Raw genomic sequence first — 22612 nt, 5'->3', positions numbered from 1 at the left:
CCCGATTACACAGACCGCAAGCCACTAAACTAACTGCTGTGGGAACAGCTGACAGCAAAGCAGTAAGATGAGGCTGAATCTGGAAGAGGTGGCTGCCTCTGCGACTTTGAAGATGTGCCATGAATAAATATATAAAGCAAAAAAGAAAAGATAGTAGTGTTTTGTAGCCATGGTGATCTCAGGTTATAAGAAAAGTAAGGCCGAGGAAGAAGTAATTGGACAAAACAATATACAAACAAAAAGGATAGGCTGTGATGTGTGATGATTCTGAAGGCAAATGTTCCTCAACCTCTTCTCTGAGCAAACATCTCTAAAAGTCTCTAAGTAAACTTCAAGGCCATAACATAAACACCACGGTGCAATAAAATCCTGTATCTACCATCTTCACAGATGGAAGCAAAGTGGACAGTTAAACTATCATTTGCACTGGAAGCCTCCTCCTTCCTATCTGACAGTGTTTCACTACACTAAGAAGAAACAGTAGCAATCTTTCTGACCTAGCATTGTGGTATTGGGTTTGCACCACAAAGCAGGGATGTTTTGATGCCTCCCAGAAAACCAAATGTGGTCTGGACCCTGTGGGAAAACTTGCTTATCCCTTTTAGAGGCAAGGCATGTGAGCATGTTCCCCTTATTTACTAACCAAAGGGTCCATCAGTCTTCCCCACCTTCACCACCAACTTCTACCACAGAGGAGTAGGAAACCATCCAGTAGCTCTCCTCATTGGCCAGGCTGCTTCTCACAGCAAACGTGGCCACCCTTCTTCTTTGCAAGCTGAACATGTCAGGGGAATGAAGAGGCAGCTCCCTTTTTTTGGAAGGTGATTAAAACAATGGGAAAAATAACCAAGTGAAAGCACTGCCTGGAAGACTGTGGCTCCATATGCCAGCTATACCACAAAGGACATCCAGCTCATATAAACCAGATTAGTTCCTACTCAGAGAGATTGCATTTAACTATTAGGCTTGCCACTGTTCTCATTAGCTCTCAATCGCTTCCAGACTTCTGTCAGCTCTTTCAGGGAAGCTGGACAAGAATAAGATGGATTAAGACTCCTATGTTGTTGCACCACTACCATCCAGTCAGGAAATTTCCATTTCCTCCTTTGTCTTTAATTATTAAGTCTGCTTTATGTGGAGAGAAAACATATCGTATGCATTAAGTGCGTCTGTCCCAAGGTCAGACTCCTCTCCCTTTCTGGCACAAGACTTTTGTTATACAAGCTAATAATCCATCTCGAGGTGTGCACACACACGAAGAGATGGATGGAGACTGCTGTGCACTCAACTGGCCTTCACCCTTTGCCAGTTAGGCAAGAGCCAGCTCTGGTCGTGGACCATGCAGCCGCGCCAGCCTCTCACGGGGCTTATCGCCTTAGCTGTGCTAATGATGGGGCTTCTGGAAACGAGCACGTGATTGCCTGCACCCGTTCATGCATGGCAAGTCCCGGAGAAGGACGAGACACCACGACCTCGGCAGGCAAAGGCACGCTCCCTGGCACAGGGCTTGCAACCACAAGTCTGGCAGCCTCCTGGCAATGGCCGCAGAGTCGCTCGGTGTAGCAGCACTTCGGCTGCATTACGCACAGCATTTATTGCCCCTATCAGACTCCCAGCTGCTCCCCTTCGGGCTGTTCCTCAGTCTCAGTGGAGAAGAATTTCTTCTTCTGCTTCCAGAAAGCAAAGGAAAAATGTTACAAGGATGACTACAATCTTATTTCACAGCAAACCTCAAACAACGAATCCCTCTGTGTGACATACCATGGCTATCTCTCTCTTTGAGCTTGTTTTATTGAAACCTAAAATATCCAGGAGTAAACAAATGCAGCCATCCCTCGTGATACTTTGTGATTTCATGTCTGATGGGGGGAGGGGGGAAAATCAGTCCCAAACCTCCAATTTTCATTCTAGCATGGAGTGAAATTAAGCCAACATCGTACTGCACCAGCCCTGCCAACTTTCCACTGGCTGCTCTGCGTACTAGGCCCACACATTTCTATTTTCTAGCAATTCCTGGCAAATATCCTGTCAGATTAGCAACATTTTTACTCCAAAGACATGACGCACACAAAAACACAAGCGCTTCATCTCTTCCAGAAACCACCTCCCCGCCTCAGCTTCAGGCGGGCCGTCTTTAAGGCGGTGCAGGAGCAGCGACACAGGTTCGGAGGGAGCCCCCACAGTCTGTCCACATGTGCATATTGACCATAAAGTTAATATTGGGTTATTTGCAGTGCATTACCCCAGTGTGAGGCCTTATCCTGACTTTGCTGACAGGAACAAGGAAAATAAATAAATAAATAAATAAAATAAATAGGGCAAATACAGCAGGACGGTGCTCACAACAGGAAGGCTTACGTAGTTGTATTCTGCTGCAGAGCAACTGGCATGGCTGGGTCAAGAGACTCAAAATCCATCACATTTCAAATAATGACCAATTTCAGGGCTGGGAAATTGCGTGCAATCTCCAGAAGGTGTGTAGGTTTGTGGCAGCAGCTCCCCAAGCAAAGCCCAGAGGGAGGTGAGGAGCTGCCTCAGAAGAAAGAGCGGGCATGGAGGGGACCCAGTTGTGTCACAGAGATGGGACTCGGCCACTTGTCAGCAGCAGAGAAACTCAGCAGGACATCCACCACCTTATCCCTCTCTCACTTACTAATGTCAGCGGCAAGCCTGCTGCTGGCCACTGCCAACTTGGGAAGGGGGGGGTGGATAATGAATAAAAGCAAATAAATAAGTAAAATTAGTGGTCTTGCCCACAACAAACTCTGGTGCATCTTGTCCTCTGAACTCCCACGCTTCCTCAGGCTCTTTCAGGCAAGAGGGGAACAATGATGCCTGGGACAGTAGAAACCGAGAAGATGTTTTCTCCCAAACATTTCTCTGCAGGCTGAGAAATCTTAGGAGATACCCTATCTTCTTCCTAAGAACACACTCATGCCTCTGGTTTAGTTAATTGCTCTTGGCTGAGGAGATGCTATCTTCTGAAGTCTTTAGGAAAGGAAATATGATACAAGAGTCTCAAATGCACCAGAGAGCTGGAAAATTAAAATGTTGACACTTGGGATTTGGAGCAGAATCAACAGGCGCAGCCACCCGCTTCCTCTTCATGCCCCCCAAACCCAGACCTTTGGAGGATCCAAACAGGGACCAAGACACCTTTCAGCACCTGAAAGAGTTTAATATAAACTGCTGCAGAAGTTCCCCAAAATGAGGAAGGTGTCAAGCAGCCATTCCCTCTGCCCCCAGTCCTCTGATAAATCAAAACACAAAAATGAAAATATTTCCTTAAGATGGGCAAATTGGCTCCCAACTGCAACATAATTCAGGATTTTTACTCTGTGTGGCAGCAAAGCACAAAAGGCCAAGCTCAGATCAATATCTACCAGTTATTCGCATATGGGAGAGAGAGCTGCTGCTTCAAAAAACACAATTCAGAAATGTATTATTCCTCTAGTAAAGTCCAACCATGCACAGTAAGTCACAGGACCCGTTCAGTCATTGTGTCATTCTCCCAACTTCATCCAAAACCCAATGGATGGCTTTGGAAATAAAGAGAAAACACAGCAGCCATAAAATGAGAGAGCAGCGATGGAGATGAGCCCCACTCTCGGCCCCCACACTCCTTACCTTCATAGCAGGGCAAGAGCTTCCTCCCGTTGGGCTGCAGGTTGGGGGGAATGATGTTGCAGAAGCCGTGGGGCAGGATGTATTCTGTCTCATAATAGATGTTTTTCCAGCGGTGCGCACATGCCTAAACAGATCATATCACGTGTTATTGACCCAGAGTCACAGGAGAGCCCTCTGACCAAGGCAGAGCACACAACGAACAGGACCTCTCAGCATCACCTTCCCCCTCACTGCACCATTGTCCTCCCCAAAAACCGCACTCTTTCTAGACAAAGTATCTTTTCACCATTATCTTCTGCAGCTCATGACACTGCCTGACCCAGCAGCTCAGATCTCAGCCTTAATGTGTGCATGACTAGGAAAACAGCAGGTCTCAGACCAAGACAGAACCCATGCTGGAGATTTCAAGATCTTTCACTGTGTATGAATCCTCACAGCCAGTGAAGCTTTTCCAAACTAAAGATGTAGTGATAGAACCCAGCCAAGCCAGATACGGAGGGAAAATGGTAATAAAAACATTGAGAATTGACATAAGAGGATCAGAAGTGATGCTAAGACTCAGAAGGTTACTAAGACCATATTAGAAGGTTATCGCACCAGAGGACACGTGTGCGAGTCAAAGGCTTGTCCTGCTTGAAAAGGCAGCTTTGTTTCTGGTGACAGAAGAGCTGGGCCTTGCTTACCGGTAATCAATTTAAGTAAAAATGCCAGACATTTTGTGGCAACAAGAGTGGCAACTTCAATTAAGGTGCAGATGAGCTGCAGAGATCGGGGTGCCTTTCCCTTCATCGTAAAGAATAAGATCACCCTGTAAAATCAGAGCTAAACCAGTCTCACCAGGACACTTGCTCAGTACAACTGCCAAATGCAGGCATGCATGCAAACAATGTGGAGCCTGGTTCACACCTTTCCAGAACCCACTTGCTCCAAAAATTAACACTGCATTGCTGCCAGACAACCCACAAGTCATCTGATGCTCAGGGGTTAGTTGGAATAAATGGAGATAAGTGTGCAACAGCAAGGGCTCTGAACTTGAGCACATGCCATGCCATATCTCCAGCTGGTCTAAGTCACTGAAGTCAGTGTAGATGTGTCAATTTATATCATTTAAGGCTCGGTCCCATGTGCACAGAGCAGTGTCTACGCTACAAATCATCTCCTCCATGTACTTTCGGCTTCTCCTGGAAACTTCGCGTCAGCCCCCTTCACGGTCCCCACATTTGACCCTATCCTCCCCAGATGAAACACCCTCTCTTTTCCTCCCCTTTGCGCTACTCCAATTTTCTGCCTCAGCACCTCCAAGCTGAGCACATTGCCCATAGAAGCATCTCACGGTAAAAACTCCATAAACCAGGCACAGTTGTGTCACCTATCCAGTAAGGACGTGGGAAGTGTATCAACCACTGGGAAACTCAAAATTCAATCCAGCAGTCAACACAGGCCTCTTCCCATATACTTAACCCCAGAAAGACATATAAGGGTAATACTACTCTCTTATTTTTAACTGAAACAGAGCAAAACCAGTTGTGCAAAAGCCTGCTCTGCTACTAGCAGTGCTGCATTTGGAGTGTGGTATTTATTGTTTTCCTAATTTCCGGTACTCGAGGAGAAGCACGTTATCACCTGAAGATGGCTATCACGGAGGGCTAACAAGCGACCCTGGGGGCTATGGAAAGCTCTGTACTGCTCTGTGTGGCACAGGCTGCCATGCATGGCACAAAGGATGCTTCTGATGGCACTCTGCTCAACAGCCAAACGTACGTGGGGAGTCCTGTAAGGAGCAGCTTTGAGGACTCCCTGACTGGCTTTAAGGAAGCTCAGTTACGATTTTAATCCCCACGCACGACTCATTCAAAATTCAACAATAAAACATAAAACAACACATGAAACGCTTGTTTTCAGAGTAACCAGGAAATAGCTTCTCTCCCAAGGAATCTGTGCTGCGAGCACAAATAGACACATGCACAGCCCTTTTAAAAGACACTACCATGAAGACACATACCATTAAAGCAACAGTCAAGTCAACCCCAACTCCGGATATAAACTTAAAAACGGAAACAGACCAAGAGTACTTTTTAAAATTATGGAAAGATAAATAAAGGATTGTGATATTGTAAATTCCTTGACATTTTATATCTTGGAAACTGCAAGGGACTCACATAAATTAACCTACTAATCTCTCCCAGAGGAGCACAAATGACAGAGTCAGGGAAAGCAGCAGCATTTCATCATAAGCAGGAGGCTTTGCTCAGGAGTGAGGTGCAGAGGCCAAGAAAGATAGAACAGTATAAGGAGAAAAAAAGGAGCTGCTGCATAAGAAATATGTACAAAATCAACTGGAGGCTATGGGCTCAGTTTAGCAATTCTGGGCACACTTACCTAATCTGTTAGGGTTTGGGGTTTGTTTGTTTGTTTGTTTGTTTGTTTTTCTAATGATCACTTTTCTGCACCTTCAGCATGCTGTGTATTCACTGCAGTTTATCAATGACTGCCTGAGTCTGTGGACAGCTCGTAACCATAGCTGCAAGCAATGAGCTCCACCTTGGTTATCTCAGCACGGGCTGCCCCAGACTACCCAGACTTTACTATTCTACACAGCTGCAGAATTTGCAGTGGACAGGAGTTCAGCAGCTCCTCTTCCTCCTCAAAACTCATTTCCCTGCAGCCAGGCAAGCAGTACATTTGTCTCACTGCCACAGCAAAATTTATCCACAGATGCTTTTGGTTCTCCTGCCTTCCCAAAAAATGTTCAGTTGGATTACAGTACGTGGTCCCTGCATTATTCAACGTTGCTGAGGCAAGGTCATGTGCTACCAAAGGTGGCTACAGCCTTCCTTTTTTGATGGGACATGTCTGAAGAGGTCTTGGGAACAGAGATGAGTTGCCTGAATTTGATGCTGCAGAGACGTTTGGGGTTTTGTTTTGTTTTTTCCTGAGCTGATTGCAAATAACTGACAGCTTAGACACCCTTTTTAGATGCAAGCCATCAGTGTGCCCCTGTGCAACGAAGAGGCCATCGACACGCTTTGGTGCTCAGCAGCTGCTGCTGGGGCACGGGCTCCAGCTCCGTGGAACAGGAGAGAAAGGGTGCAAACCCTTGAAGCAAAATAAAAAGTTTCTGGGCAAAGTACACAGAGGTCTCTAGTGATGGCAGACACTGCATTACCGCAGTATAATGAATAGGCCATTTCAGAACTGCAGCCACTTTCCTCTTTTGCGTATTGAACGCCAGCCACAGGCTTTGCACCACAGGAAAAGCAACACGAGAGACCCAGGCCGACTGCCCACGGTCCTTACAGAGCCCTCTGCTGACTCCTAAAGTCAAAGCCCAAACAAGGGTCTTTTAGAATATACCACTGTCAGACCATTTCTGGTTTGCTCTTCCCTAGGAGGATGTTGGCTTTGCTGCAGTGATGGGTTTTTTTACAGACACACACAAAATTACTAAATGTGCCAGTAAGTCAACCACTTAAAATGAAAAATAGTGACACTTCATAAAATCAGAGTAATGACAGATGTGGTAGGTATTTGGGAAGAGCAAGACTGAAGGATGTGGCTTATCTCCAAATCATAATGCACTGTCCCTGGTTCCTCTCCCAACAGAAGTAAAAGGAGGACTTTTGCCATTTCAGTTTGGAAAGAGCTGGCAATCTCGGCTGTATTATTGCAGCACTTAGATTAATGCAAATATTGACTGACGGCATACCCGAGGACAGGAAGCCACTGAACTGCAAAGCCAGAGCTTTTTTAGCTAATCTTACTTCTTCATTTGTTTAAATCCTCATTGTTCAATGTTTTTCTGTTTAGTCCACCACACAAACATAAAACTCCGGTTCAGTAACATCCTGGCACATTATGGGCTCAAACACAATCGACTTTACAAAAATCAGCTAAAGCCCCCTGCACACTCCTCACCTTCCCTACCGCCATCTTTCCACTGAAGCTTGTACTTTTATCAGGCAATTGGGGAAGACTGATAAGACAGAAATTTTAGCCACTAAGCAGTTTCAAAGCAAAAGGAACAACTTCTTCCTACAAGTCACAGTTAAACTGTGGGACTAATTCCTCAAACGCAGGATGTCAAGAGCGACTACCTGTATTTATACCCCCCCAAAAAAAAAAATCCATCCAGGGGTATTGAACACAGACATACCACTCTGACTTAAAGAAATCCCTGGGAGAAATGCAGTAAATAATAGAGTTGTAATGCCTGACAATATAGACTATACATACTCATAACTACTGGGCATCGCTCACAAGAGTTAGCTAGTAATTTTGTTAAAAAGCTAAAATAGGCAGATGCGGCTCTGAACACACATTCAGACACATCTTCTCATAACACCAGTTTTTCTCATAGGCGCTTCAAAGACAACTGCATTTTAAAGAAATCCTGATTTGTGAAACTAGAAGAGCACATGAATTAAATACCATCTGCTTATGGGAAATTCATGAATCTTTTTCATTGAAAAGGTATCTCAAAACAGAGAGTAACAATGTCCTGAAACAGCCAGGTATGTTCCATCCACAAAAGAATCCGTATGCCTTCATTCCAGGCTCTGTCTACACACAGATGTGCATAGATATTTAATTAGTAGTTTAAGAGTGCTTTGGTGATAAATATCTTAATGAAATCAATGAGAATTAGACATTTAAACATCCTTGAACATCCAGACACAATCTACATGGTGAGGGCAGAATAATCTTGTCAGAGGGCTGGTTTAGGACTTCCTTAAATCAGCGTAACTTGTGGAGACATTTTATCAGCTTAAGTGGCACCAGAATAACCACACCACCAGCTGTGTGTTTTACTTGAGCTACATTTTGCTTTTAACTGCTTTATGTCTAAAATTTCTATCCACTCAGCCCAAAACTAAGCCCTCACAGGTTGCCCACATCTCTCACGCTTGCAGCCTTTCCTCAGCTAGCGAGCAGCCAGCCCCAGCCTTGCTAGATGCCTGGCTTTTTTTCCACCAGCTTTCCCTTCCTTTGCTGTTTTCGCTTAGGTGTTGCCTCTCTAGACATCAGCTGCAACCTGCTCCTGTTTGAACCAAAATAAATGAAATCATTATTCTTAAGGTAACTATAATTTTGACAAAAATGTCTCAGCATTGCCTTGAGAAGTTTATGTGCTGTCTTCTGAAAATGGGACAACAATTTGTCTAGTTAAGGCCAATGACTGGAAAAGGGTGAAGATGCTGTGTCTTGAGGTAGTCTTATCCTGATCAGTGCACGTTACTCCTCAGTAGTCACGCAGGACTCTGAGCACACGTACAGACCAGGATATCCCTTGAACCTCAGGAAGTTCAACAAGGCCAAGTGCAAGGTCCTGCACATGGGTCTGGGCAATCGCAAGCACAACTACAGGCTGGGCACAGAATGGATTGAGAGCAGCCCTGAGGAGAAGGACTTAGGGGTGTTGGTGGATGAGAAGCTCAACATGAGCCAGCAATGTGCACTTGGAGCCCAGAAAGCCAACCGTGTCCTGGGCTGCATCACAAGAAGTGTGACCAGCAGGTTGAGGGAGGTGATCCTGCCCCTCTAGTCCACTCTCCAGTTCTGAGGTCCCCAGGACAAGAAAGACATGGAGCTGTTGGAGTGAGTCCAGGAGGGCCACAAAGATGATCAGAGGGCTGGAGCACCTCTCCTATGAAGACAGGCTGAAAGAGTTGGGGCTGTTCAGCCCAGAGATGAGAAGGCTCTGGGGAGACCTTAGGGGGCCTACAAGAAAGATGGAGAGGGACTGTTTACAAAGGGACATAGTGATAGGACGAGGGGTAAAGACCTTAGGCCGAAGAAGGGTAGATTTCGGTTAGATATTAGGAAGAAATTCTTCTCTATGAGGGTGGTGAGGCACTGGAACAGGTTGCCCTGAGAGGTTGTGGATGCCTCATCCCTGGAAGTGTTCAAGGCCAGGTTGGATGGGGCTTTGGGGAACCTGGTCTAGTGCAGGGTGTCCCTGCCCATGGCAGGGGGGTTGGAACTAGATGATCTTTGAGGTCCCTTCCAACCCAAATCATTCTATGATTCTATGAAAACATTACATGCTTACACTGCTCTTCTAGCATGAATGCCTTAATTTTGTGCTCTGCTGTACAGTGTATTTTATGTATGCCACTCTGTTTTTCCCCTCCTCCTCTATTGCTGAGCACATTTAAAACATCCAAGAAAAGTAAAGCCTCAGCCAGCCCCTATAGCACTGGCAAGCTGTACACCAAAAGAGACAATCACATAAAATACCACAGTGCTATCGCAGGAAGATATAAAAACCACCTGCCCCCCCATAGGGAAGTTGGGTGTGCAAGGACTTGGGGCATGTTTGGTCTCTAAGTACATATTAAGAAAAACACATTTGAGCGAAGCAGCTTTGTCCACTTGGCTTACACAGGTGGCTGGCACAGTCATCACTGTACGAGATCGTTCTTACTAGCAGCTTTGTGACAGTTTGGTGACACGTACTGGGGTAGTCCCCTATCTCATTGGAAAGATGGGGTCATACTGCAAGTTTTCAACTCCCAAACAGTGATGTTTATGATAAGACGGTTGTTACGGTTACTCTGATATGAGCTTGAAATTTGCCTGCCACATATAATATGTGCAACATTTTGTTGCTTTTTTTTTTTTTAATTTCAATTAGCGTTCCTGCAGACAGACTCACTCGGGTAGACAGTCAGAACCCAACCGCAGATGTAAACACAGACGACTGTTGATCATAGTATATCAATGTATTTTAGAAAGGCTTTTGCCCAGCTCTCTTTACATTTTTTTTTTCAGCACAGGAAATGTTGTTTTGCAAAGAGAAATTCCACATTCTAAGGATCACATCTGCTCTCCCTGACCTGTCTATGTGCATGGTAACCATATCAAAGACAACAAGGCCACCCACACACAAGTCATCTCTACTGTCAACACTTCTGCCTCATTAATGGAAAATTAATATACATAAAGAAAAAATACCACCACAATGACTCATCTTACACTTTTCATGGTAAGTTCTGACACACAATACATATGCTCAGGGAAAATGGATGCATACATATTCCCTACATAAACACAGGCAAACGACAAAAAGAACAAACTAGCAGGTACCTCCCAGACAAAGTTCTGTTTATTCTGTTCAAAGATTTAATCCCTCAGATTTAGGAGGAAGCCCTTGGGTGACACAAGTCAGGTGTGACGGCTTTGAAGTCCTCCCTCTATAAATAAAGCTTTCTGGCTGCGGCTCACTTTTCCTTCCGCTTGAAGGAAGGGACTACAGAATTTGCTGCCCATAAAGCTGGACTCTGTCAGTCACTGCCGAACACATTAATCCTGATGTGTTTAGCATTAGAGTCAGACAGCAGCAATGGTTTTAATGAGATCAAAGAAAAGAGTGGACTTACCAGCACACTTCCACCAGCCTTCGGCTGTCTAGCCAGGCTCACGCCCATCCATTCATCATCTCTGTCTTCTCTGCAGGTCTTTCCACAGAGCGTGCCCCGAGAATTGCCTACAGAAAGAGGGGAAAGGCAGCAAGGCAAGGAGACGTGAGTTTTAAATACCCACCAAAGAATCCCTACAGTAAAAGAGATTGCCCATCAAACATTTGCCTGACCATGCTTTTCTTTTTCCTTTCACTCTGATTATTAGTTCTTGTATGCATTAACTGGGGCAATGCTCTCACTCTCACTAGGCACTGTACAAATACATAGTAGAGGACAGACCTTGTCCCAAACAGGTGGAAGCTATTACAGCACATCCACAGCTCTAACTGAATAAACCACCCAACTGAAGTCAATGGAGGAGATGTGGGATTCCCTGCAGAATGCAATCAAAGCAAAAATTACTCTTGAAAATGAGATCTGGGGCACATAAAAAAAATTAAGGCCTAAATATTTAGTCCTGTCAGGCAATATTCACTAATCCATGACAGACAGTTTACATTACAGTAGCAGGACAAATCAAGCTTAGCCAAAACACTGTTTTAACACATGTAAGCATCATAAAAATAAATTCTACTTGACTCAGTCATGAGTGAACCAACAAAGGTGAACAATACCAATATGCCTTTTTTATAGGCAGAGAAAGCAATAACACATGTGTCACCAAGCAAACCAAAATATTAAAAGGCTTCAATTTTCTCCATCAGAATCCATCACACAGTTTTAGATCAGAGTTTTACTTTAGGATTCCACCTTCCCCTGATTCAGACAGTATGTCAGAGAAACCAAAGTTGATCCTGATCAGGTGCAATAGCATACAAGCGCAGCTCTCACAGAGAAACTTTTTCCTTTAGCCCAAAAAGCAAACCCAAGGAATGATTTGCTGCATTACAAGGGAACTCACAGATCTCCACGTTCCTAATAATACCACGTATCATGCACCCACAGCCTAGGGTCATCCCATGCACCCTTATTTCAGCACTGCCTGGAGTAGGCAGCAGCACTCCCAACTGCTTACATACCCACTGACACACTGCAAAGTCACACTGAAGCAGGTGCAAAAAAGACAGTGGCTTAGGGTAAGCAGGGGAAAAAAAAGTCCACCTTTGCCCGGTTACTCGCTGGAGAGCATGAGCAGGGGCACTGGGAGGACACCAGCACCACGTGGGATGCTATTTCGCAATGCTAAAGAGAATATGACATCTTCGCTACTGGTGCTCAAAATCCAAAATCCATCAGGAGAGGCTGATGAATCCTTCTCAGAGTCTTGGGGCCTCTTTGAAGTTGGCAGGAGGATGGCTAGCCATTTAGGATGGTTCAGGGGTTTTTTTTGTTCCCCCGTTCTCCCCTCCAAGCATCGTAACTACCCACCTCGCCCCATATCCAGTTCTGTGCATCTTCTGTCAGGGTTGGTATGGACTCGACATTTAAACACTGCTCCTGGGGACTGAACAGAGGTGCTGTATTTAGATTCTGCCTTGGGAGCACCAACCAAGACCCTGGAAACCAAAAGCAAAGTAACAAATGATTAATTTCAGGAGAAAATAAAATAAATAAATAAACAAACAACAGCAAGGTTCACATTGCCAGAGCTTCCTCAGCAAAAGGACTATTTTTGGCAACCTTGTAAAATGATGACATTGATTCACAAACTGAAAACACCGCACGCAATAAAGGCCTTTTTCCCCAGTAAAGCCTCAAATACTTTAACAAGTTAAATTTCCATTAGGATTGTCACACATTTAAAGCAATCCTCCTTACCCCGCCCCCCAAAAGCATTTAGGAAAGTATTAGGATGGACAACAGCAGCTGCATCCGTTTTTCCTCAGTTTTAGCTACATCCCTATCAATCCAAGAACCCACAAGAGTTAATACACACACCCATGAGAGGATGAAACCTGAACCTGTGGGCTTGCCAGCCAGCCAAAGATTAATAAGCTTGTTGAGAAAGTTGAGGCACCCCATTCTCAGAATGTTTTATGTAATTACAGCTTTAAAAAAACAAAAGACAAAAACCCCCAACCAACAACGTAGGAGTAAATCTCTTCCACAACGCATTGCTATCGACCAATATTTATCATTAAGGCTGTGAAGCCTTTACCTGAACTATTTATCCCACATGAGACCTGGGAAGCATCAATGCACAGCTCTGACCATAGCGTTCCTTAACACACCCTTGAAAGATGATAAGCACTTTTTAATCACTTGTGTTATTATCTAGTTAACTGTTTAGCAAGCTGGAGGCAGCTCATGCCCTAAGGGATGCTTTTTGAGGAGGATTACAGAGGAAGCACAAGTATTAAGGGAGCCCTTTCACTGCCTCCTTATTAAAGGGACAATCTTTCTCATCTGATTGTCAGCCCAGATCTGGGCACACGAGGGTGAGGAGGGAGGTTAAGCAGGAGGAAGGCAGCTCCAGGGAGGGCGGTGGAGGGCACCAGGTAGTCCAGCATCAGTTCTGCCAATACCCTTGCACTGTGAGGCAGAGTAGAGCTTCTGCGTGTAACAAAATCCTTGGTGAAGTTAAGCCCAGGGCTGAAACTAAAGGTGACCATCTCTAAAAGACTGAGCCTCCAGCACTCGCCTGCGTGGATCCAGCCTGCTACCTGGGAGGCAGCAGCTGACCAGGAAGACATTCCTTGCTCTTGGTTTACCCACTAAAGGGATAGAGAGCTACTGGTGCAAAGTCAGTCCGCATACACAGCCCATCCACAGCACAGATGGGCAGCCCAGCACCAGCCCCAACATGGAAGCTTTCCCTATTTTAAACACCTTCTCCTTCATCCTCTAATTTAGAGTTCCATCCCTAACCACTACCCATCATCACCATCCCAGTAAACACAGGGAGACCTGAGGCACAAGGCATGCACGCGTCCAGGGTCAGCCTGAGCAGCACATCCCCACTACTGCTGTGGTACACGATTGCCTGGGTGCGACAAAATCATCCCACTGCATTTGGAAATATGGTTACAAAAAGAAGAGAATCCCCTACATTAAGTGATCGTTTTCTCCCAGGTTACATCTGTAGAAGTTTGATGGGGCTGCGCTCTACAATGCACATCATGTTTTCACAAGTGAGAAGAATTAATGTCTGAAATATTTAAGTTGCTAAAACCTACAAAGCCTGCACACATTGGGGAGCAAGCGCAAAGGAGCCTGAAATAATAGCTCCAAATGGAAATCCCACTAGGCAGGCCGCAGGCAGAAAATCAAATGCCAATCATTTCATTTACACAGGCGATGAATGCATGTCATTCACTTATTGACATTCATGAGGTCTAACAAAAATAAATAAGGGAGGATATTACTAGCTTAAAGAGTTACGGGTTCAAATTGCAAATGGCAAGAAACTGTTTCTATGACCTGTTATAACAATAAGATAATATAGGCCACACTGATCTTCAGTTTAAAAGAAGCTTTGCTATAACCTAAGAAAAGTAAATATGACTCAGCAATAAGTGCACAAGATACCTTGGGTTGCAGAATGCAAGATGGAGATGAAGGAGCCTAAATCACAAAGATTCTTCGGCTCTCTTTAAAAAGCTTAATGGGTAAAATGGTAATTAATGGTTTGAGTAGGCTACTGGCACAGATAATATTGCTGTCTTGAGCAAATATACCTCTCAAAAAGGAAATGTCTGTTGCTGTTTCTTCATGTGGACTGAGCAGAAGGAAGCAGCCAGTAAAGGCAACTGGCAACGTGTGCCAAAAGCAAATCTATTTTGGATTGTCCTGAATGTCCATACGTTCATATTTGATATTTCACCTACATCACACACTTTGTCATCTTAGGCTCTTGTCTCATACTTTCACTCTTGCACCTAGACCCCAGCCGGTGAAACCTTTGCAGATCTCCTGTTCTGTCTGGCATGATCCATGCTCACCCTTGCCCTGAGACGGTTACCTTCAGGGAGATGGGAGGTCTTCTGCTGGTTCGCATGCTTTTTGGTTGGTCAAGTTGCTATTTGCCACATACCACTGTCCTGATTTCCGCCAAGATAATTTTCATCCTAGTAGCGGATATAGTGTTGTGTTTTGGATTTAGGATGAGAATAGTGTTGATAACACAGTGATGTATTGGTTGCTGCTGAGCAGTGTTTACACCAAGTCAAGGACTTTTCAGCTTCTTACACCACCCCCCCAGTGAGGAGGCTGGCAGTGCACAAGAAGCTGAACAGGGACACAGCTAGGACAGCTGATCCCAACTGGCCAAAGGGATATTCCATACCCTATAATGTCATGCTCAGTATATAACTTGGGGGAAGCTGCCCAGGGGTTTAGACCGCAGCTTGGGAACTATTTGGGCATTGGTGGTCTGTGGGTGGTGAGCAATTATGCTGTGCATGACTTGTTTTGTATATTCTATCATTATTATTCTCTTCCTTTTCTGTCATATTAAACTGTCTTCATCTCAGCCCACAAGTTTTACCTTTTTTTCCCCCCAATTCTCTCCCCCATCCCACTGGAGAGGGGGGGAAGCAAGCAAACGGCTGTGTGGTTGTTTTAGGTGCCAGCCAGTTTAAACCACAACAACCACTTACTCTGGTTTTATTCAAAGGTTTGGACTGGAATATTTCCTTTGTCAAGAAAAGAGTCCTTTACTCTTTCATTAGTTTCTGTATGCAGCAGCTTAACTGTTGGAAGAAAGTTACCTATTTAACTGTCATGAGACTTTTCAGCAGACCTGGACAGAAGACTCATTAGCATCCGAATATTTTGGGACTCATTGAGCAAAACAAATGCTTGTTTTCTATCTCCCCCAGATATTAAAACACCTTTGAAATCTTTTGCAATCTCTGTGAAACAATGCTGCAACCAGAGAAGGTGGTTTTCTCTGGTACCATATAGAAACAAAAATACTTCTTAAAGCCTTAGAGACTAATACAGTCTTCTTGTATTTCAGGGCTGCGGAGTCTTGCCTGGCATAAACACAGAAGATACGTAAACAACCAGCCTAAGTACAACCCTGTCCTCTTGCTATTATCAGGCAACCTTCCAACATATTCCAACTAGTTTAACCAGCTCTCGTTTAAAATAGCCTAATTCTGTGGTACAGTTTCCCAGTGCTGCTATAGGACTACTTGGTTTGTCAGCAAGCAAGCACCAGCGGTTCTCCAGCCTTTTGCCAAAAGGCTTATGATGTGGGCAGTACTTTTTGCAGAGAGTATTGATGAGTCCAGGTTCTCACCACAACCATAATACTCTGCAGGAAGTCCCTAGGATATTTGTGAGTAGCTGCATGAAGACACCTTGAAGGGGAAACCCCATCAAGAGAAAGAGATTACCTTCTATGGAAGAGAACCAAGGGCCGTAGGAGCAGGGTTTGGGGGTACATTAGGGTCGCTTTTGCTTGATGTGCACAGAAATCTGTTAGAATGGGCCGCATCCCACTGGCTCTGTGAACGAAGCATTGGGCTCTAAGCCAACGTGAGGAGAAGCTGGCAGAGAGGCCATTTAACCTTCTCTTCTTGCATTCATACTCGCAGGATCAAGGACAAACGCCCTCCTCTATATGGAGACAACTATGCAGCTGCGTGGCCAGAAACCATCACATTGCAGGAGCTGCAGCAGCCAATATTAATGGATGACAAGAAGCTTTCTTGGCCACAGGAAAATCCACACCTCCTTAAAATTACTTCCTGTAGAAGAGTAACTATCACTTCTCTGATGATTGACCCTTGGGACATACAGATTTGGAAATTAAGTGCTGCATTTAGCAGAAGGAACAGTGAACGAAAGTGTCGAGCTGACCGATGGCATGGAGAGATGCCAAGCACATTAAGCATCAGCCTACAGCATGCCAGCAGCGATTAGGCAATCACAGCTCAAGGACTGGGGAGTGTAGGTACCTCACCTCACTGCAATGTTAAGTGGAAGAGAAAAAAGGCTTTAAATATCTTTGCATACCACAGCTGATTTCAAAAGCAGCACCAGAGGAGGGTGCACCACCAGCACATCCCAGTTGAGTTTCTTCTCATCAGAAATATCTCTGTCAATTGCTAAGCCCTTGAAATAAAACCAACAGTGGTTCATCCATTACATGCAGAGCAAGAAGCAGGAGGGCTGTTATTTGGGTGGAAGATGGATGACCTGTGACTAACAACAGCAAGCCTAGGTTCCCTGAAATGCTACAGCAGCACCTACAGCATCACTACATCGTCTATGCAACACAGCATTGTTAACACAACACCCAGCCTCCATGGGGTCAATCTGCTCCCGCGTCTTCCTTCAGATTGCACACAAGTGCATCGTGCACTAACAATGCATACCCATCAACCTGAGATACAGAACAGCCTTCATGTTTCAGCGGCAGCGCAATCCAGTGAAGAGCAGAGCCAAAGGAACGAAGCAACAGTACAGAAACCAGATTCATTCTTTATTGTAAAACTCACAGTAGGACACCATGCAACTAAACTGACTCCACTACTTTTTCCTGCCAGATCACGTTGCCAGAAACGATAAAGTTGTTACCCAGGATTGCTGAGGGATTTGGGGGTGTCAGCAAGAAGGGGGCATAGGGAGGGGAAAGGAGAGAGAGAAAGTAACATCCTGTTTTAAAAAAGAACGATCTGAGATGTCATATCATTAACATTTTTTTATTGGGGCAAAATTGACATTTGTTTCTTCTTAAACTGTCTGAAGGAAAGCAGAGAAAGCAACATTCTTTGTTGCTTTGTAGGGTCTTTACTCCAAGCTTCAAAATTATATCCAGAGAACAGAAGCACTTCAGCCTGTCTCTGCTCCAAATGCAAGCAGCCACCTGGTTCCTTACTTGACTGAAAATGGCAGTGATGGGGAACCGGGTAAACCTTTCAAGATTTACAGTCATAAAACCTGCTTAAGGAAGGAAAAGGAGACATTGTCAGAAATACAATAACCCCAGCACATCTGTGATGACAAACTTTTCTTGAGATGAAAATTGTGCAAAAACAACTCTGAAAGAGAAGCATTGTTGCAATTGACTATTTCAGACAGGTTAAAGGCACTGCCACAGTGGAGGCTGAATACCCATATTCCACTATAATTTCTGTGTCGAGGGCTGCGTACCAGCCTGGCTATTCACATTTATCTGACGTAATATTTCAAACCAAATATCCCCCTTTTCTTTCCTCCTGCAAGAATATTTAGCTTGTATAAATAGAATCATAGAGCCATTTAGGTTGGAAAAGACCTTTACGATCATCAAGTTCAACCGTTAACCTAACACTGCCAAGTCCACCACTAAACCATGTCCCTAAGCACCACATCTACACATTTTTTAAATACCTCCAGGCATGGTGACTCAACCACTTCCCTGGGCAGCCTGTTCCAATGGTTGGTAACACTTTCATAGTGAAGAATCTTTTCCTAATATCCAATCTAAACCTCCCCTGGCACAACTTGAGGCTGTTTCCTCTTGTTCTGTTGCTTATTACTTGGGAGAAGAGACCAACACCCACCTGGCTACAACCTCCTTTCTGGGAGTTGTAGAGAGGGATAAGGTCTCCCCTCAGCCTCCTTTTCTCCAGGCTAAACAACCCCAGTTCCCTCAGCTGCTCCTCCTAAAACCTGTTCTCCAGACCCTTCACCAGCTTCATTGCCCTTCCTTGGACACGCTCCAGACCTCAATGTCTGTTTTGTAGTGAGCGGCCCAAAACTGAACACAGTACTCGAGGTGCGGCCTCACCAGTGCCGAGTACAGGGGAACGATCACTTCCCCAGTCCTGCTGGCCACGCTATTGCTGATACAAGCCAGGATGCTGTTGGCCTTCTTGGCCACCTGGGCACACTGCTGGCTGGTATTCAGCCGCTGTCAACCAACACCCCCAGGTTCTCCTCCACCAGGCAACCTTCCAGCCACTCTTCCCCAAGCCTGTAGCGTTGCATGGGGTTGTTGTGACCCAAGTGCTGGGTCCTGCACAGGCTACTGAGAATAACACACTTCAGCTAAGAAGCTCTCCTGATCAGAAGTACATTAGGTGAATACCAGGCCTCGATATTCAGAGCAAGAAACCCTGAACTATCATGACAATACTCTCAAATGCTTGAGAGCATATTAACACATCAAATAATTTTAGATAGGCAGGAGCATATGAGCCTCAGATATGATCAATCCCATTTTTGCAGGCTCACATAGTGCACAGCTCACCAGGCAAGTCATGAATGCCCAAAATATCACTGTCTAAAGCTAACTTAGCTTAACTACTGCCCACTGTAGTGCATAGGCCAAACAGACACGAGAAAACTGAAATCATAACTCTCCTTTGGGTATGTAAAAGCTACAAAGGCAAGAAGAAAACTGGCACACAAAACCAAACGATAACCTTATGACTGTTAAGAGCAGCTATATGCTAGAATGGGATGAATAGAAAACATTTTTTACTACATATTCCCTATAACAGATTTCAGCCTTGCCCCAGAATATCACATTTGAAGGAGAAGGGAGTAAAAAATTAATTAAAAATCATCCAGTAAGTCTACAAGCCAGTTAAGGAAATAGCTCTATAGCTTTGCACACAGAAGCTTCACACACAAAACCTTGACGAATCTGAAAAACGGCATGAGTTCTACTAAGCATTTCCCTCTGCACTTATCCAATAAAATGGGATTGTATCTTGTATTTCAATAACCTGCAACTGGTAACCACTTTAAACTTGAAATCAGAGACTTTATGATCCAAAGGGATGTATAAGATTCTGTATAGTATAAATATGGTTTAAAATAGAACTATATAAAACTGGAAGCCATTACGCCCTACTCAGTTGAAATGGGCATGGCTAAAGGCACTGACAAGGGTTCAGCCCTTTGATGGTCTGAATGCCAAGGAAGATTGGCCAGATCCTTTAAGCCTTCCAGAAGAAATATGTTAAACACTTAAAATTGATATTACGTTGCAGTATGTAAAAAACCCCACTTGCACTCAGAATATGCCCACCCAGTACAGGCGATGGTATCTTCAGAAAATTAGAAAAAGGCTGCACATACTTTTAAGAGCAGAGAGATTCATCCCCGTCCTTGACCTTTAGGCTGCACGCACACATTAAGAGCGCAATTGCATATGGCAAAGTAGAGTCAAAGAGATTGTAAAAACCATATCTCCCAAATTTTTTATCTCAACCTCTGTTGGATGCAGGATTTTGAAGCACCTGTGAAAACAAGCTCCCTGGTTCCACAGTGAAGAGAGAAGTTTTCCCACCCTCATGATTTCTGGCAGCCCAGTGCTGATGCTGACCATACTAAGCTGCTGTTAACACTTCTAGGTGTTAGGTCTAACAATTTTTTTATCTCAAACCACTTCCTGATCTTAGATACTTTTTGTTTTAAGGTGAAGAAGATCCATTTTCAGAAAACTGGAGTTTGCATAGCTGGAGTATTCACTTTTGAGCACCAGACTTCTTGCAGACGGCTGTCTTCAGACAGACACCCAACACTGCTAGTCCAGCATCGTTTCCAAGCAAAGTGGGATACCACAGAGATTATCTTCCCTGTTCAACCTCCCCTTCAAAAAAAAAAAAAAAATCACACCAACAGGTGCTATCTGAAGATAATTCACATTACCGATCAGAATGATAGACATCTACACAAGGAGCAACAAATTATATCATTTTCATCCCACCATACCCCACTAGATCAGCATTTCATTCACATCGCCACGAATCCCCAGCAATTTCTGCTGAATACAAGTCGCTTTCAGCCTTCACATCCTTTGTCGGTTCCTGCCCCAAGTTAAGCACTGCTTTAAACTGAGAGCTTTTCTTCTCCCAGAGCGCTTTTCCTCTATGAATTCTTCTGATAAGTCTTTAAAAATGAACGCTCCATGAAAGCCACTATGCAGAAAGGCTGAGCACACAACTACTTGTGAACCAAAGGGTGTGAAAGAAATTCATTTTTAAAGAACTAGACGCTGGCATGAATACATTTATTTATATCACAGTGCACCACAGTTCCAACATCAACAGCTGAGTAATCGGGCCATATCTAAGTGTAAAAGATAAAGACAGGCTTTGTGGACATTTATTGGCAGCACTGTCTCCTACTCACATTAGAAGCGCACCAGATGACATCAACTAGGTCCAATTAAGAGAAATCAGTTTTAATTCTAACAAAGAGCCTCTGACCCAGACAAGAGAGAGACAGACTTTGTTCCAAGGCTCTTTTCAGTCAACGGCAAAAACAAGAAGCTTGCCAGTTTGCATAATTTTTTGAGATGTAGACAAACTTTCTATCATGGTTCTTTAAAAAAAAAATAATAAAATAAAATTACACATCCATTTCCTCTGCGGTCCCTCACGCCAAGAGCGGGCACAGAGGGGAGACAGACAAACGCCTCCTGATTTGGAAACGTCTCTCCAGTCACCGGAGGGATTCTCTTCCTCGCAAGGCGGAGTACGGAGAGATCGGCACTGTCGATGCTAAACGCGCCGCTCCCGCTGGAGGTTACCGCCACTAAAATTCTTCCCGTTTAACACGGCATGACCTATCATCTTTCATACCCCATGCGTTTTCTGTCAAGGAGAGGAGCTGCTAAATATTTCCCCCCAAGGAAGCGGGGCCGCGCAAAGCGCCGAACCACCGGGCGAGGGACCGCTGGCGCTCCAGGACACCGAGTTCGCGACGCCGAGCGCCAGTTGCCAGCCCGGGGAGGTCACTCCCGTGTTAAAACACCGCCCAACAGGGGGGAACCCCGGTTTACATCAGGGTGAACCCCCCCACCCCCCCCCTCCCGCGCACAAGGGGCGCGGACGCACATCGGGGTCCCGCTCCCGGGCGGCGGGAGAGGCGGCTGCCGCGGGGGATGCCCCGGCGGCGCTAGAACCGCGCCGCATCCCCGCCGCCGCCCGCGCCCCGCGGCTTTACCGCCCCCGACCGCGCAGAGTCCGCGCTACTCACCACCGCGTGCTGTCGTGATAGTGCTGCAGCACCGAGTACCCGAAGAAGGAACCGTTAGGTCCCTGGAAAACCACGGGGCGACCCACGTCCACGTTGTAGCAGCGCACCAGGGCCACCCACAGCAGCGCCCACAGCACCCCCGCTCCACGCCGCCGCGCAGCCTCCGGCATCCTGCGAGCCCCGGGGCAGCCGCCCGTCCCGGCGCAGCTCAGCGCTGAGCCCCGGCCCGCCGAGCCCGCGCTGCCCCCGGCGCCAACTCCCAGGCGGCGCGGCCGGGCGCGGCGCTTTTTGTGCCCGCCCCGCGGCTCGGCTCGGCTCAGCTCGGCTCGACTTGGCCCGGCCCGGCCCGGCCCCGCCGCGGCTCCGCTGCGCCCCGCGCCGCGACGCGCGGGGACTGCGCGCCCCGTCCGCTCCGCGGCTCCGGCGCCCCCTGGCGGCCGCGGGCGGGACCCGCCGCGGGACCGTGCAACGCCCCGCCGCAGCCGCCCGCCGGTAAAGGCGGCCCCGGCGGGGGACCCGGCGTGCTGCTCCCCCCCACCCCCCCGCCGCCCTCTGGCATCCCTGCTCCGAAACTCTCCGTCCTCGTCTATGCCGCCCGGCTCCTCCCGCCGCGGCGCCCGCGGGTGTCCCGCGAGGCCCCGCCGCCACCCCTCAGCACCCCCCTCTTCCACGACCCAGCCCGTCGGCTGTGGCCTAAT

General features: G+C 46.0%; 1 protein-coding gene across 2 annotated transcripts in view; it reads right to left on the bottom strand.

Moving 5' to 3' along the window:
- ITGA9 (integrin subunit alpha 9) overlaps positions 1–22240 on the bottom strand; it is a 231951-nt gene extending 209711 nt beyond the window's left edge. For both annotated transcript variants that reach the window (XM_054817092.1, XM_054817093.1), the window contains exons 1-4: positions 21915–22240; positions 12417–12544; positions 11007–11113; positions 3628–3751 (exon numbers count right to left, since the gene is read on the bottom strand). In XM_054817092.1, coding sequence (XP_054673067.1) covers positions 3628–3751; positions 11007–11113; positions 12417–12544; positions 21915–22084 — 529 coding nt within the window. In that variant the 5' untranslated portion in view covers positions 22085–22240. The remainder of the gene's footprint in view (positions 1–3627; positions 3752–11006; positions 11114–12416; positions 12545–21914) is intronic.
- Positions 22241–22612: the final 372 nt, after the last annotated feature.

Source organism: Grus americana, chromosome 2 (genome assembly GCF_028858705.1).
Source record: "Grus americana isolate bGruAme1 chromosome 2, bGruAme1.mat, whole genome shotgun sequence".
Taxonomy (NCBI): domain Eukaryota; kingdom Metazoa; phylum Chordata; class Aves; order Gruiformes; family Gruidae; genus Grus; species Grus americana.
The sequence above is the reverse complement of the archived record's forward strand: the minus strand, read 5'-3'. Positions and strand labels throughout refer to the sequence as shown.